General features: G+C 48.9%; 1 protein-coding gene across 2 annotated transcripts in view; it reads left to right on the plus strand.

Annotated features, from left to right (window-relative positions):
- The window catches only part of LOC144821582 (programmed cell death protein 4-like), a 135,682-nt gene that overhangs the window by 86,177 nt on the left and 34,383 nt on the right, over nucleotides 1–15,122 (plus strand). For both annotated transcript variants that reach the window (XM_078678791.1, XM_078678792.1), the window contains exons 8-11: nucleotides 1,373–1,487; nucleotides 2,636–2,743; nucleotides 3,477–3,587; nucleotides 5,116–5,255. In XM_078678791.1, coding sequence (XP_078534917.1) covers nucleotides 1,373–1,487; nucleotides 2,636–2,743; nucleotides 3,477–3,587; nucleotides 5,116–5,255 — 474 coding nt within the window. The remainder of the gene's footprint in view (nucleotides 1–1,372; nucleotides 1,488–2,635; nucleotides 2,744–3,476; nucleotides 3,588–5,115; nucleotides 5,256–15,122) is intronic.

Genomic DNA, 15,122 nt, shown 5'->3' on the forward strand with positions numbered 1-15,122 from the left:
GGAGCGCTGGTACAAAGTTAAAATATAAGCCGCTGTGCCTCTGGCCCCAGAACAGGACTGCTGCTGAAACAAAGTAAGTGTCCCACCCGTCAGAGGACTGGGTCGCCTCTAAAAAGCCTCGTGGGGGGGGCGGGGGGCGGGCCAGCAGGGAGAGCGGACCGGAAGCTCTTCCTTGGTCTTGCAGGGACTTCTGGGAAATGAAGTCCCCGCACACTCGCAGCCCCGCTGACGCCTCGCGCCCACTGCCGCCTTACCGCCACAAGAGATGCCCCGCTGAGTTGGTGTTCACTCCTCCCGTCGAAGCGGCACCCGCAAAGCGGGTGCGGCGAGATGTGGGCTTGGTGCTCGGAGCGCTGGTACAAAGTTAAAATATAAGCCGCTGTGCCTCTGGCCCCAGAACAGGACTGCTGCTGAAACAAAGTAAGTGTCCCACCCGTCAGAGGACTGGGTCGCCTCTAAAAAGCCTCGTGGGGGGGGCGGGGGGCGGGCCAGCAGGGAGAGCGGACCGGAAGCTCTTCCTTGGTCTTGCAGGGACTTCTGGGAAATGAAGTCCCCGCACACTCGCAGCCCCGCTGACGCCTCGCGCCCACTGCCGCCTTACCGCCACAAGAGATGCCCCGCTGAGTTGGTGTTCACTCCTCCCGTCGAAGCGGCACCCGCGAAGCGGGTGCGGCGAGATGTGGGCTTGGTGCTCGGAGCGCTGGTACAAAGTTAAAATATAAGCCGCTGTGCCTCTGGCCCCAGAACAGGACTGCTGCTGAAACAAAGTAAGTGTCCCCTGATGATTATGTAGTTTTACATCTTAAATAAGTTGTATTAACAGTGATTCAGTGTTTCATATATAGGTATATTGGTCAAATTTAGTAGCTCTATTAACAATAATTTGTATAATAATTTTATTCCCTTTTTTCTTTCCTTTTTATTTTTATTACTTAATTATAGTTGTTGTTTTTATAGGCACTTTATTAACTCTTACTTGATATTATTCTACCGTTTACGTATTTATTAACTCAATTATTATAATGATGTACATTTGCATCTACCTTTTTCGGTGCTCTTTTATGTATGGTCTTCTCATATTTATCTAAAAATGTAATAAAATGTTTTGATCACAGAAATAGATGATGAATCTCTTGGCCTCAGTCGTCCACTTGGAAGCGGGCTGTATGCCCAGTTGTGGGTGCTCAACGTAACTCTTCGGTACATCATCCCATTCGGCTCTCCGAGAGCTCGTGATGCATGTCCACTGGTGCAATTAGCGTTATTAAAAATGACCTGATGGAAGTGAGCGAGTTGAGATATGCAGTGACTGTCACCAGCCATTCCCTGTCTCCCATTTCTCATGCTTGTACCCCTGTCTTTCCCTTCGCAGAGCTGCTCTGGACCGAGCTGCTGTCCTCCTCCGCATCAAAAGGGAAATCATCCGCCTGGACAACGTCTGGGGCGTGGGCGGAGGCCAGAGACCGGTCAAGCATCTCATCAGAGAGGTCTGGCTTGCTCCGTTCTGGTGCTAAAAACATGGGCCTTGATCAGGAAGATGGTCATGTCAGGTGGTTTAGTGGACTAATGTGTCCACTGCAGGGGCCTGTGTTCCACCTCATGGTCACAGGTTCAAAACCCGGCAGGTCCACTCAGCCTTTCATCCTTCTAAGATGGATAAAATGAGTACCAATGTGTTGAGTAGTGATAAATACCTTATTCAGCAGAATGATACTCTTGGGTGAACGAGCGCTTTACAAATGCACGTTATGCTTGTTCTAGTCCATCTTCTACGCTTTGCCTCCACCCCCATTTTCTTTGCTTCCTGTGTGCCTGGGCGTGGTATCAATCTGCGCCATGTTTCCAATTGGTTCTCCCTCCCCCTCACTCTGCTTCCCTGTCTTGGTTTCCTTTTTCTTTCTATTCCTGCTCTTCCGCTTTGTTTTGCAAGAGAAGTCTCATGTGGCTAGTAGGGACCGACTGCCCCGAATGTGAACCCGGCTTCTGCAGCCGGCCTTCTTTTTCCTTTTTTGTTATTTTTTTTTTGTATTGGGTCTGCTTCCTCTAATCCCCTGCAGTTGTTTTTCTTTCTTTACTTGATGAGCGTACACTAACTTCCTACCTCCAGCCCCTGCACTGGTGCGTTCTTACTGCGCTGCAGGTGGTGAAATGTCAGCGTAATGTAGTAGGTGGCATGAAGGGCCAATGAACTCCACTGCAGAGGAGGGCTTCAAGCACCTTAAGCCATGTTTGTCCCATTGCTCAAACAGCAGGGTGTACTGCCTGGGAAAAGCAAGATTCATGGGGCTGTGGGAGTTATGTTCTTGATGGGACTTTTGGGAGGCAGAGCAGCCCTTGTGAGTCTTTTCGCACAGATAAAGGTGTGTGTGTGTGTGTGTGTGTGTGTTGGTGTGTGTGTATAGGTAGATGAAACCTTAGTTCTCCACCATGATAGAGTGAAATATCTCCAAGCTCATTGATCCAGCCTTCGCTGATTAACCTCCAAACTGCTGTTGCGCCCGAACCTTCTTCCTAGCATGTGCCCGTAAACCATGCCCACCCCTCCTCCTCCTCTTCCAGATAGTCATGCTCATGATTGGTTCCAATAAGTGCATATGTAGCTCCTTGACTCTGTGGTTCTCATGTTCCCCTGCAGATGAACCTTCTTCTGAAGGAGTACCTGACTGCGGGGCAGGTCACAGAGGCTCAGATCTGCCTCCGCGAGCTGGAGGTCCCACACTTCCACCACGAGCTGGTCTACGAGGTAAGTTACTGCCGTCTGTGAGCTGATTCCAGATAGAAACTGCAGTCCAAGGAGAAAGTTGGCTGCCTTTTTACGTGAGGACTGAAAGGTAGGTTGAGTGTAGATGATCTTTGCACTACACTCCACGCTTGCAACGCGTGGGATTGTTACTTAATCCTGCTGCGATTACAGTATGTGGCCTAGTCTTTCCTGTTTGTATCAATGGATCCATTTGCAATTCTTCATGTGTTCTACTCTTCTCAGCCCTGTACTTTTTGATATACTCTCTGGTTTATGCTGCTTGTTTTGCGCCATCTTTTAGGTATTTGTTGTCTGCTGTTCACTTTCTGTTCAGCTCTTGTCTGAGTTTATTTTTGAGGAATCTTTGTGACTGGTCATTTTCCCATCTATTCTTCAACATTAAGCGTTGTGGGTTTTTGTGTTTTTTTTTTTTAATATCTTTTGTTCTTGTGTTCCTGTATATTTCAGTTTCTCAGGTTTGTTTCTACTTTGCTGCTCTGCTTCTTGTTGCTCTGTGGTTTGTCATCTCATCTTTTTGTTCTGGTGTTACCAGTTTGTTTCATGTGTGGCCTCTAGTTTTCATTTACCTCTTGCTGCTCAGCTAGGGCTACTTTGAGATTTTTGATTTAGTCTCTGTTTCTCGTCTCTTGTCTCAGAAGAGGTTTCTAGGATGTATTGTTTTTCTCTGGCTGCTTACCTGGCGTTGCTGAGGTTTTGTGATGTTTCTTTCCAGGCTCTGTTGATGGTGCTGGAGTCCAACGGTGAGGCCCCAGTTGTGATGATAGTGAAGCTGCTGAAGGGTCTGTGGGAGACTGGCCTCGTGACCTTGGACCAGATGAACCGGGTGAGTGTTTGTTGCACGGCTGCTTTCACGAAGAGTCTGTCCCGAAGGTGACTGTGGTGAGCTCAGCCACAGAGAGCAGAACGTTTTTCCTCCTTTCTGATTCCAAGTCAGGATGCACAGATGTGCTAGGCCTCACCAATCTGTTGACAAAAGCTGGTGTTCATCCAGGGATGGGAGACCGGAGCCCGCTGCTGAGTGGCAGGCTGGAGAAATGGGGTCCGTGGGATCCAATTGCGACCTCCCCAGTGGATCATATCGTGCCGTTGGGCCCCATAGCTTCAGCTGCCTGTGCCACACTGCGTTGATCTGCCAACATCTCCTGTGCTTAATACGGTGTGATAAGTCTGTGGTTGAGCTAGCGGGGTTGAGTGTGTTGACCTTTAAGTCTGTGGTTGAGCGAGTGGGGTTCAGTGTGTTGACCTTTAAGTCTGTGATTGAGCGAGCGGGGTTCAGTGTGTTGACCTTTAAGTCTGTGGTTGAGCGAGTGGGGTTCAGTGTGTTGACCTTTAAGTCTGTGATTGAGCGAGCGGGGTTCAGTGTGTTGACCTTTAAGTCTGTGATTGAGCGAGCGAGGTTCAGTGTGTTGACCTGTAAGTCTGTGATTGAGCGAGCGGAGTTCAGTGTGTTGACCTTTAAGTCTGTGATTGAGCGAGCGGGGTTCAGTGTGTTGACCTGTAAGTCTGTGATTGAGCGAGCGGAGTTCAGTGTGTTGACCTGTAAGTCTGTGATTGAGCGAGCGGAGTTGAGAGTGTTCACCTTAAGTCTGTGGTTGAGCGAGCGGAGTTCAGTGTGTTGACCTGTAAGTCTGTGATTGAGCGAGTGGGGTTCAGTGTGTTGACCTGTAAGTCTGTGATTGAGCGAGCGGAGTTCAGTGTGTTGACCTGTAAGTCTGTGATTGAGCGAGCGGGGTTCGGTGTGTTGACCCTTAAGTCTGTGGTTGAGCGAGCGGGGTTCAGTGTGTTGACCTTTAAGTCTGTGATTGAGCGAGCGGAGTTCAGTGTGTTGACCTTTAAGTCTGTGATTGAGCGAGCGGGGTTCAGTGTGTTGACCTGTAAGTCTGTGATTGAGCGAGCGGAGTTCAGTGTGTTGACCTGTAAGTCTGTGATTGAGCGAGCGGAGTTGAGAGTGTTCACCTTAAGTCTGTGGTTGAGCGAGTGGGGTTCAGTGTGTTGACCTGTAAGTCTGTGATTGAGCGAGCGGAGTTCAGTGTGTTGACCTGTAAGTCTGTGATTGAGCGAGCGGGGTTCGGTGTGTTGACCTTTCAGTCTGTGGTTGAGCGAGCGGGGTTGAGTGTGTTGACCTTTAAGTCTGTGGTTGAGCGAGCGGGGTTGAGTGTGTTGACCTTGCAGGTCGCTGATGCAAGTCCTACGCTTCTGCAATCCATACTTTAAAAATGATTGGTTTGGATCATGGGATTGCCTGTTACTTATAGCGCTTCAGAGCGGTAAAACTGTGGTGAGCGCCTCTACTGAAGAGGTTCCTGCTTCTGTAATGTCGCGGAGTTTCATCCCTGACTTGTGCTCCTCAGGGCTTCCAGCGAGTCTACGACGAGTTACCAGACATCAATCTGGACGTGCCTCTTGCGCACAACATCATGGAGAACATGGTGGACCTCTGCTTCGAGGAGGCCGTCATCACCAAGCAGCTGAGGGATGCCTGCCCTTCACGGTGAGTTTGTCACCCATCCGTGCCTGTTGCCACCGTGGAGGCCATCAGAAGCAGCCTATCCGACTCCTCCCCCACCTCACCTCCTGTGCCCTGCCCCACCACAGGAGCCCTTCAGGAGGAGCCGGCGCTCCTCCTCCAGCCCCTCCCGCTCTGTCTCCCTTCTCCAGTCAACTTCCATTCCCCCCGCCCCCCACCTTCACCCCCTGGAAAGCAGCCTGCTCTCTTCTCCCAACCCCCCACTTCCTCTCCCATACCCCCGCCCCATCTCAGGATCAATCTCCAGAGCAGCTTCTCCCTCCCCTCTTCCCTCAGCGGCTCATGCTGTCCCCTCTCCCTAGTCCAATCCCATCCCCCCACCTCCGGAGGCCCTCAGGAGCATGAGCTCTAGTTTTCATACAGTAGGTTTTACTGCACCCTGGGTGGCCATGTATTACCACCGCGTAAGCACCACAATTGGACCGCCTATTTTTGCTGATCATTAGCCTCTGTATATGTCATGTCAGAGCACTGATCTGTATTTAATAAGCTATTGTATAAAATTGATGGATGTGCAGACATTTGGCATAGCCACTAATATTGCGTATTGACCCCTCCCGAGCATCCGGCCCTCTCCCGACTCCTCCCCCACCAAATCTGGCAGAGAGGTAGACCTTGGTTCAGAGGCGTGCCTTTTGCTTAAATGGTGTAAATCCGTTCAGTAGTTTTTTAGATAATAAAGGAATAAAATACATAAATATCTGGGCGGAGCCTAACCACACATCTCATCGTGAGATCTGATTGGCTGTCAGCACTTCATCCAAGAAGTATTGGCAGCCATCTTGGGAAAGTATACATGATAGAAACTCATTAAAAAGCATTGCAGTTAATAGAAGGTTTTAAGACTTGAGTTACATTATAAATCATTTGTTGATTGTACCATACTCATTTTAGGAATTGTGGTGTGTTCTAAGGTGATTTTACCATGTGAAAAAGCCTACTGCTGGGATATCATGAATCATGTTTGAGAGGAAACTATTTTCTCATGCTTTTCCCTCCTGTGACCTTTCCCACCTTGCCTCCCTTGTCTGCCTCCCCAGTCACCTCCCACCCCCACTTCAGAAGACCCTCAGGAGCAGTCCGCCCTCCTCTCCCACCTGAAATTCCCCCTCCCTATTGCTTTCGGACCCCAGGAACAACATACCCGCTTACTCCTCCCTAGTGTCCCTCCCAAACCACCTCCCATCCCCCACCTCATATGGCCCTCTGGAGCAGCCTGCCCTCCTTCTTCTCAGCCCCCCCTCCCCCCCTGCTATGTCTCTGTGTCCCTCACCAGCCCCATCCCTCCTCGGGAGCCTCAAGCCCCTCTGGCTGTGTCTCTATAGTCTTCTTCCTTGGTTACCTCCCATCCCCCACCTCAGGAGCAGCCTGACCTCTACCTTCTCCTCAGGTGGCACAATATGTGCAGCACCACCCGCTCCACCCCCTCCTGCTCCATCTCCCTAGTCGGTCTCCCAACTCATCTACCATCCCCCACCCCCAAGGCTGGAGGCTCTCATGAGCAGCCGTACCCCCAGCCCCTCCTGCCCTATCTCTTTGGCCTTGAGATTGGGACCTGGGGAGATATCTGCTTTTATCAAACCCTGGTGCCCTGCGTCCAGTCGCGGCGCCCGAGAGTGGCTCCTGTTAATGGTTTATGAACACCTTGCTAGAAAGGCTTAATCTTATTGTTTACTGCTGCAAAGGAACGCAGCTCACCTCCATTTCATGTACCAGTGAATTTATCACTATGTGGTCTGTCAGATTTATTCTATATCAAAGGTTTTTGGCAAAGTAATTATTGCATTTTTTTTTTTTTTTATTACAAAACATATAATCTTAATTCACAAAAATGTTTCATACAAGTTTCCATTTGCAAACGTTTTGGGAGAATAAACCTGCTTGTTGGAAGGTGGGTTTCTGTTACAGTAACTCCTCCCCACACCCGCACTTTAGCCAGATTTCTGATGCAGTCTGACTTGATGTGCCCTGGATCCCTGCCAATAAGATTCCCAGGGCCGGTGTTCTTTCCCAAAACTGTACCTTTGTACCCACATTTGGCACCTCTCTGGCCACCTGTCAGCCCCTTGTTAAAGGTACCCTGGGTACCAAGGGCACTGTGCGACATTGTTACCAAGAACGGCCTCTATGCACTGCAGCTCATATTGTGCCACCCTTCTACCTTAACACACACACACACACTGCCATTGCAGGCTGCATGTTTTAGTGCAGAGAAAAGTGAAGAGTCGACATGGCACACATCCCTGTGTGGCATACCTGCAACCCACTGCCTATGGTTTATATAGGGCACCCCTCTAGCTGGGTGCACTTTATACCACTGGTGATGGTACAGTTGCATGTGTCCTGTACCCCTACAGTGTCTAAGTCCATTCTTAGACATTGTAAGTGCAGTAAAGCCGTAAAGAGTATATGGTCTGGGAGTTTGTCATTACGAACGCCACAGCACTGTAATGGCTTTACTGAATTCTGGAAAGTTTGGTAGCAAATGTCTCCGCACATTAAACCCACACTGATGCCAGTGTGGAATTTATTACACAAAGCACTCAGGGCATCTTAGAGATGCCCCCTGAAAAACAATCTGCCTCTGGTGGGTTCCCTGACTGATAAACACCAGCCTGCCGCCACGAGACATGTCTCTGGGCCCCTGGGGTAGGAGCCTTTGCTCCATGAGCCCAGAAACAAAGCCTTTCCTGGGCAGAGGTGTTCACACCTCTCCCATGTCAGGAAGAGCCATCTGTGGCAGGGGAGCTTCAAAGGCCTGGCTGACTTTGTAACACGGCTCCCAGCCTCCCCTGCTATCAGGAGCAGGCCCCTTTCCTGTCTCGCCCCCTTTTCGGGGGAAATACATGCAGGAAAAATTAGAGCAGCCCAGAAGGTCTGCCCACCTCTGCCAACCCCAAACCTCAAGTGGGGAAAGGGAGATGAAGCCCATCTTCGGTGCCCACCATTTTGCAGATGGCATGCACTCTCCAATCAGAGATAGGGATTGAGCCCACTCCCCCACATGGGGTGAGCACACCAAAGGTGTAGTCACCCTAAGGTCAGGAGCCAATTGGCTACTGACCTTGAGACCCCTAAAACGCCCCCTAAATACAGCATTTACGGGGCAGCCCTTAACCCAGAAAGCAGATTCCCGCAACCTACGAAGAAGGCCGAAAAGACGCCCAGCATAAGAGACTGCAGAGAAGAACTGACTTGGCCCCAACCCTACCTTCCCGTCTGCAGTTTCCAGAGATCCTGCGTCAAAAGTTGCCTTGTCCTGCAGCCAGAGACCTCCGGAATTCCTGGGAGGACTGACTGCCTTCAACAAAGACCGGTTACCCGGTGAACAGCAGTTCTGTTGAAAAGAATCTCCAAAGAAAGACGCCGAGCCTGCTGAAGACAAAGAAACCCGAAGCGTGTAACCACCACTGCACCCGTCGCCTACAGCCTGAGTCCCAGTGGACCACTGGTCCCAGTGAGGTCCCCCAGCGCTCTAGAGTCCAAGACCTCTGTGGGTTGACCCTATCCAGGACTCTACGACATCGCCTGCAGCCTCTGCACGGAGACCTCCCACAACCGTGAGTGGCCCGGTAAAGTCAAATCTGACCTCAAATGGCACCCTGGCATGCGGCCGCCCTGGAGAAGAGGACCTGAGGTGCACCTACATCCACGAGCCCTCCAACCTACCTACCCAGCTGTTGCTTCCTCCCGGAAGGCTTCCTAGACAGAGCCTGCCACCAAAACCAAAGGCTGGCAACTCCTGTTGAAAACAGGGCACTCGATGCCAAAACAGCACCCTGCACCGCTATCCCTGTTCGGCTGTGGGTGCACCTTCCATGCTAACTTGGATCCCCCTTTGCCTTGAGCTTAAGAGCAGAAGCTTTGCTCCCTCAACCTTGAGGCCTGCTCGTCAGCAGCCACCAACCGACAGCCCCCTGCACCCAGCCGCCCTTGTGCCACTGAGGGAGCTCTTTGAGTGCATCCTTGACCCTGAGGAAACCCTTCTTCTAACCCCAGAAACTCAACCCTCAAGACCGTATACTTACCTGCAAAACGATAACCCTATTGTTTGAGGCATGTGAGCTGTAGATCACATGCTGTGCATAGCCCGCCATCTAGTGTTGGGTCCGGATGTTTGCACTTTGTTTTTGTTCGAAGAAGTCTTTTCCAGTCACGAGGTAGGTGACTCCTCCTTTCGGTGATAGTAAACCCAATTTTTCTCCATAGGATTGCATTGACTGTTTTCCTCTGAAAAACCTTTAAGTGTTGAAATTTAAATTGAATGGTATTTATATAGCGCATGGCTACCAGGAGGCATCCCAGTGCTTTGAGGGTGTTTTGTATGGAAACCTAAGAAACTGTGTTTTGAGAAACTGTTTTACATACCTTTTATCCAGGAAATATTTGCACATTTTTACAAACCTGTAGGAAAAGTCATTATTCATCCAGCTTGCTTTTTAGGAATCTGTCTTGAAAAGTACCATCATATTTACCTGTACCAAGTCCTGCTTGGTTCTATAAATAAAATACAACTCAGAAATATTGTTACACAAAACAATTGGTCTGAGTTGAGTCTTTGAGTGCGACATCATTTCTTGCCTGAGTGTGTACAATAAATGCTTAATACAAACCTCTGATGAAGCCTTACTGCTGGCCCAGACTACCACAAATAGAGAGTAAGGTTCTATCTAACTTTACCTCTGTAAGCCTTTGGGGATCCACTGGATTCTGTGCACACTGTACCTTACTTTGGTATAGTCTATACAGAGCCAGCTTCCTACACTGCTTCAAACATAAGTTGAGCCAGGGACTCCTTATGTTTTGGCTTCTTTTTTCAAATTAAGTTATTTAAGCCATTTTACATTATGAACATTTGACAAAACAATTTGTTTCTCCAAAGACGAGGGAGGCCGAGTTCATTTATTGAGCGCTTTGTGTAGAACCGCCTGTTCCCAGCGATTCTATAATGATGGAGCAGAAAAGAAAAAAAGTTTGATGCCAGAAATTAGAAAAGAATAGGCAGTCTGAGAAGAAATAAATAGAGAAAACTATAACTGAAATAAAATGTATTCAAAATGAACCAGTAAAGTGAGCTTATCTCTACCAAACAATAACAGAGCAAGCCAACTAGTGGGAAAACAGACCACCAAAGGGTGGACTACTTCAGCCGAAAGATGGTACACAAATAAACCCTAAAAAACAATCACAAATAAGGTAACCCCAAGTTTAGGTATCAGGGAAGTGGCAATAATATACTGCTGGTCATCTGATTGAAAGGGTCCGCCCTTGGGTGTGTTTTCCATTATTTCCCATTAATAAAGATTTTATTTTTGTGAATAATTGACTCATTTGCTATAATCATAATACCAATATTTCAGAAAGTTTGCATTTTTCAAGAACTCCTTTTACGTTTTTTCATGATTTAAACGCAGCAGAACAGAGGAAGTGGCCTGTGGGTTTGCGCTTCCTCCAGCTGTTTGCACCGCTTTCTGAGGGTGGGCGTGAGGGTTGCTTGCTGCCGCTTTGGGGTGATTCGCTTTAGTTGATTAGTCCTGCCCATGCCTTAAGAGCAGGGAACTTGCCACCCGTGAGGCTATTTGGGGTTGTACAGAAAGTCCTCTTCTCCGTGCCAACTGCGTAACTGTGTCGCATAGACGGAGACCTTGTATGACCGTAAACCCACAGTGTCCATGGGCGTGCCCACCCTCTTAGATGCATTTTTCTCCGTTGGGTACAGAGGGCCATCGAGAACGCTCCCAACTTTTTTTTTTTTTTTTTTTTTTGAGGACCATCAAAAGGTCCTCAAGGAAAACTGGTAAGCGGTTGAGATGTCATCAAGATTTTGATAGAGAGGTTTATTTTGAGGTTTGTTGGGAGAATTTGACATATTCACTAAACAGTAAATGGTGGACATTGGATCCCCGGGGGTTCCTCAGCCCCATTTTAGATTCTGGGCGCAATCTTTAGATTTTACCCAGCCTGTCATTGGAAGTTGGCTCTAAACGACAAACATCCAGTTTGTATTTTTTTGCCTCGCAAGAGACCACAAGTCGGAGGACTGCGCTTGACGCTCGTTCTTTAAACCCAAAACTCAGGTTCACATCGATAGAATCGTCAAGCCTGTTGGGCGAGGTGGGGTTATGAGTCGGAGAGCAGCAGTGCTCCATCGATGGAGGAAATGGGTTTTTCTTGTGGTTGTAACCACCTGGGTCAACAAGGGAATGTGGTGGTGGCAGACCACATGCTAAAAGAGAAACCTTTCACTGCTCTCTGTCTGCACGCTATCATAGTCACAGATGTCTCACACATATGTTGGGAAGCACACATGGGCTCAAGGTGGTCAACGCAAGAGCACCCCGATACAACAACTCTGAAACTGAAAATGATATCCCTAGCGCTAAACATTTCCAGAAAGTCAAGTGCAATAAAAGATAATTCAAAAATAATGGGTATCACTGTAAACCATGTTTATAGGCTTGGCTTCTGAAGTATGTTTTCAGATCCCACCATGGCCTGATAGCAATGGCGGTCCGGCGACCTCTCATAGTGGGAAGGGTGAGTGTTTGGAAGTCATTTTGGGTGGTTCTGTGGCGACAGTACCCATGTGCTGCCCGAGTGTGCTCCAATCCGTCCTCCACATCGGAATCCAAGATCTCCTCGAGGGAACACACCCCTTCTTTCTCCTCTGCAGCAGGCTTTTTCTGGGGGTGCTCCTCACCGAAAGTGTTGGGAATGTTGTCTCCACTGCGGCAAGACCTTTCCAGTCGACGCGCACTTCTTCTTTTTTTTTTTTTCTTTTTTTTTTTTTTATCATCAAAGTTTTTCTTGAGAAGTAACTCTTATCCTATTTTTAACCTCACACTTCTAACACTTTAACACCAATCTATTTCCTAGCCCCCTTTACCAAAGGGCAGACAAAAACATCTCTGCCAAAGAGCCCCCATCGATGGTGCCCGTCGGGCATTGCAGCGCCGGCCTGACGTGGAGCAAACGCCCAATGTTGAAGCATGACACCCAGCCGGGTGTGTGAGGGCATTTGTTCCTGCAGAGGCACACTCCCAGCCTACCCTGCAGAACAGTCATTGACCTACATAGACACTCTTACTTCATTAGGAACCGCATACCCTTTATACATTATCTAGATTATTTGGCGCATATATGCTGTAACGTTGATGAGCTCTAAGTCCCTCTTTTTTGTTAGATAATACTTTCTCACTCCCAGGCGGCCCTTACGAGCTGCTAGACCTTTATGATGGCAAAAGACACAAAATTGATGGACGGAATGCAGAACAAATCAAAACAGTCACCCGCAGTCAAGAGATCTGGGTTAAATCTATATTTCTTTTGCTCACTATGCCACCCCAGTTTAGACCTGGATGGTTATGTCCAGACGTGGGTCCCTTATCACTGTGCCACTGGATTCAAGCTAGCCTGGCTGAAGAAGGGTGACATGCCCTGAAACCGGTCCTAGGATGCTTGTTTCCAGTCCAGGGAGGACCTGGCCTGGCAGTTCGGGCTGGACTGTTCCCATGGGGCACAGGGTCAAGACTGATTTTCATATGGCTGGGTCCAAACTGGGGTGACGAAGTGGTCAAAAGAACGATGGATTTAACCCAGATCTTTTGACTGGGGGGGAATGTTTGCATTGTCAGCATTCCGTCCATCATTTGTTTGCTGCAAGACCTTTATGATGAGCCCCAGCGTCCAGGGAGGAAGAGGATTCAGGTTAGGGCTACACAATTGACCCCAAAAATTACCAAGATATAGAGCCCTACTCATCTGATGATACTACCACCTAACACACAGTTATTCAGAGGGCATCCCACTGGTGAACATGCGTGTCTTACACGATGAGCATGATTCCCTTGTAGAAACAGTTTCTGAAATGGAAAGGACAGTGCGGATTCTCCCCATGCTGAAGGTCAGGTTAACACCTTCGCTGTGGCGGCTATTCCGCCGCAGCGCTAAGGGGGCGGGGCGGCCGCGCGGCGCGCCCATGCTGGTGACGGAACCGCTCCGTCACCAGCCTCGGTTGAGCTGTGCTCATGACAGTGCAGTTCCGTCATGGCCCCGCCCACTCAATGGAACGCCCAGCGCAGGCGCGGAATCCGTGCCGCGCAGGCGCGGCGAGCGGGCCATGACGGAACCACTCCGTCATCAGCACAGCGCCACCGCAGCTGATGACGGAGCGGTTCCGTCATCAGCATCGAAGGAGTTGAAGACCGCCCCAGACAGTATTAAAGAGCCTGTAAAAGCTAAACTTTTCACACCAAGAGTAGAAAAGAATAACAAACCCTTTCTACATTTGGGGTCCAATCCTCTCAATGACACTCTTGTGCCCAGCCTCCTTAGTGGTGCAGAGAGAGTGCCATAATGGATATCATTGGGAGGAGATAAAGAAGCTGATGAAGAACCTCCCAGAAACCCATTGGAAGTATCCGATGTGTGCAAGATGGCTCAGATGCTGCTTCCCGAGGCATCCACACGAGCATCCTTCTACTGCGCCAAGTGTGGCTCTGCTGCTCAGGGTTCAGTCCAGAGGTGCAGGACCACCTCCTGGCATTGAAGCAGCGCATCATTTGGGCTCTCCGGTTGACAAGATGTTGCACAAAATCTACACATGTACACTAAGAAGCCTACATGTATAGGTGCTGTCCAGGCTGCTAAACCAAAAGCTGCTGTTTGTGGCATGTGTGGCGTAGGTACACAACTACTGTGCGTTCTTGCACCATCTAATGTTGAGCTCAGGCATACACAACTTGTTTTTCTTCGAATGAACCCAGTGACTCCACCTATCAGTGGTATTGCGGATGGGCCTCAGCTCCATTGTTGGATTATATTTTTTTCTGCTGTCTGGTTCAGAAGTGTCGTCATGATCTCTGGTTCGACGCCATATGGTGTTCTGAGGTGCCCTCGGATCCATCCCCTTGTCAATTCTATATAATACTTCTGTTGCCAGTTTACAAGTTGTGTTTCGTTCTACTCCATGTGGGCTACATACCTTTAGATACCCACCATCTGAGTCGAGAATGTGTTCGCAACGGAGAGGACTCCATTGCGATTGTGTCCTCCTTGCCACATCAAGTACCCGAGGTCCGCCCTTCACTAAGTTTGCAATCTCGGTTTGTCTCCCGACCAACGAGAGAACCTGTTTGGCGTGTCTTGCATTCTTTCATGTTACTTGATAAAGGGCACGAATCATACCCGGAGGTATATCTCTGCGTTCAGCCAGCACCTAACAAACAACCAAAGACTAAAACAACCATTTTTTCAACATTTTCTTGAATTTAGTGAAATCTGCGCAACAATGAAGATGGAGAGGCGGTTGATTCCAGGCAGAAGGGGCCATTGAGGAGAAGGCTCTGCTACCGTAACTAGAAGTGCGGACACAGAGTAATCAGAAGCTCCTTAACACTAGATCTTAAAGTGCAGAAAGGCCGACAGCAATGCAATGTATCCTTTAGGTATAAAGGGGCATTGCTCGTCAAGGACTTGTGGGTCGGACAACAAGCCTTAAACAAGATACGCTTCCTGACAGGAAGCCAATGAAGATATCTGAGAACAGGAACCGAGGGGGAGCCTGCCAGGAGATTGGAGTACAGGCTGGCAGCAGGTTACAGCACCACCTGGAGCTTAGACAGTAATGTGTCACTAACTGCCATAAACAACGCATTACTGTATTTATTTTATTTATTTTTATTTCGAAAGTTTTATATAGCACAAACGTGACCCTTGGGTATCAGAGCGCTTCACAGATACATATACATGAGGTAGGTTAGAGATATATCTCGCTTAGCATAACCATATGAGGTAGGTAGGTATAGAGCTATATAGTAAACGTTTCACACT

This window comes from Lissotriton helveticus, chromosome 2_2, assembly GCF_964261635.1.
Source record: "Lissotriton helveticus chromosome 2_2, aLisHel1.1, whole genome shotgun sequence".
Lineage (NCBI taxonomy): Eukaryota > Metazoa > Chordata > Amphibia > Caudata > Salamandridae > Lissotriton > Lissotriton helveticus.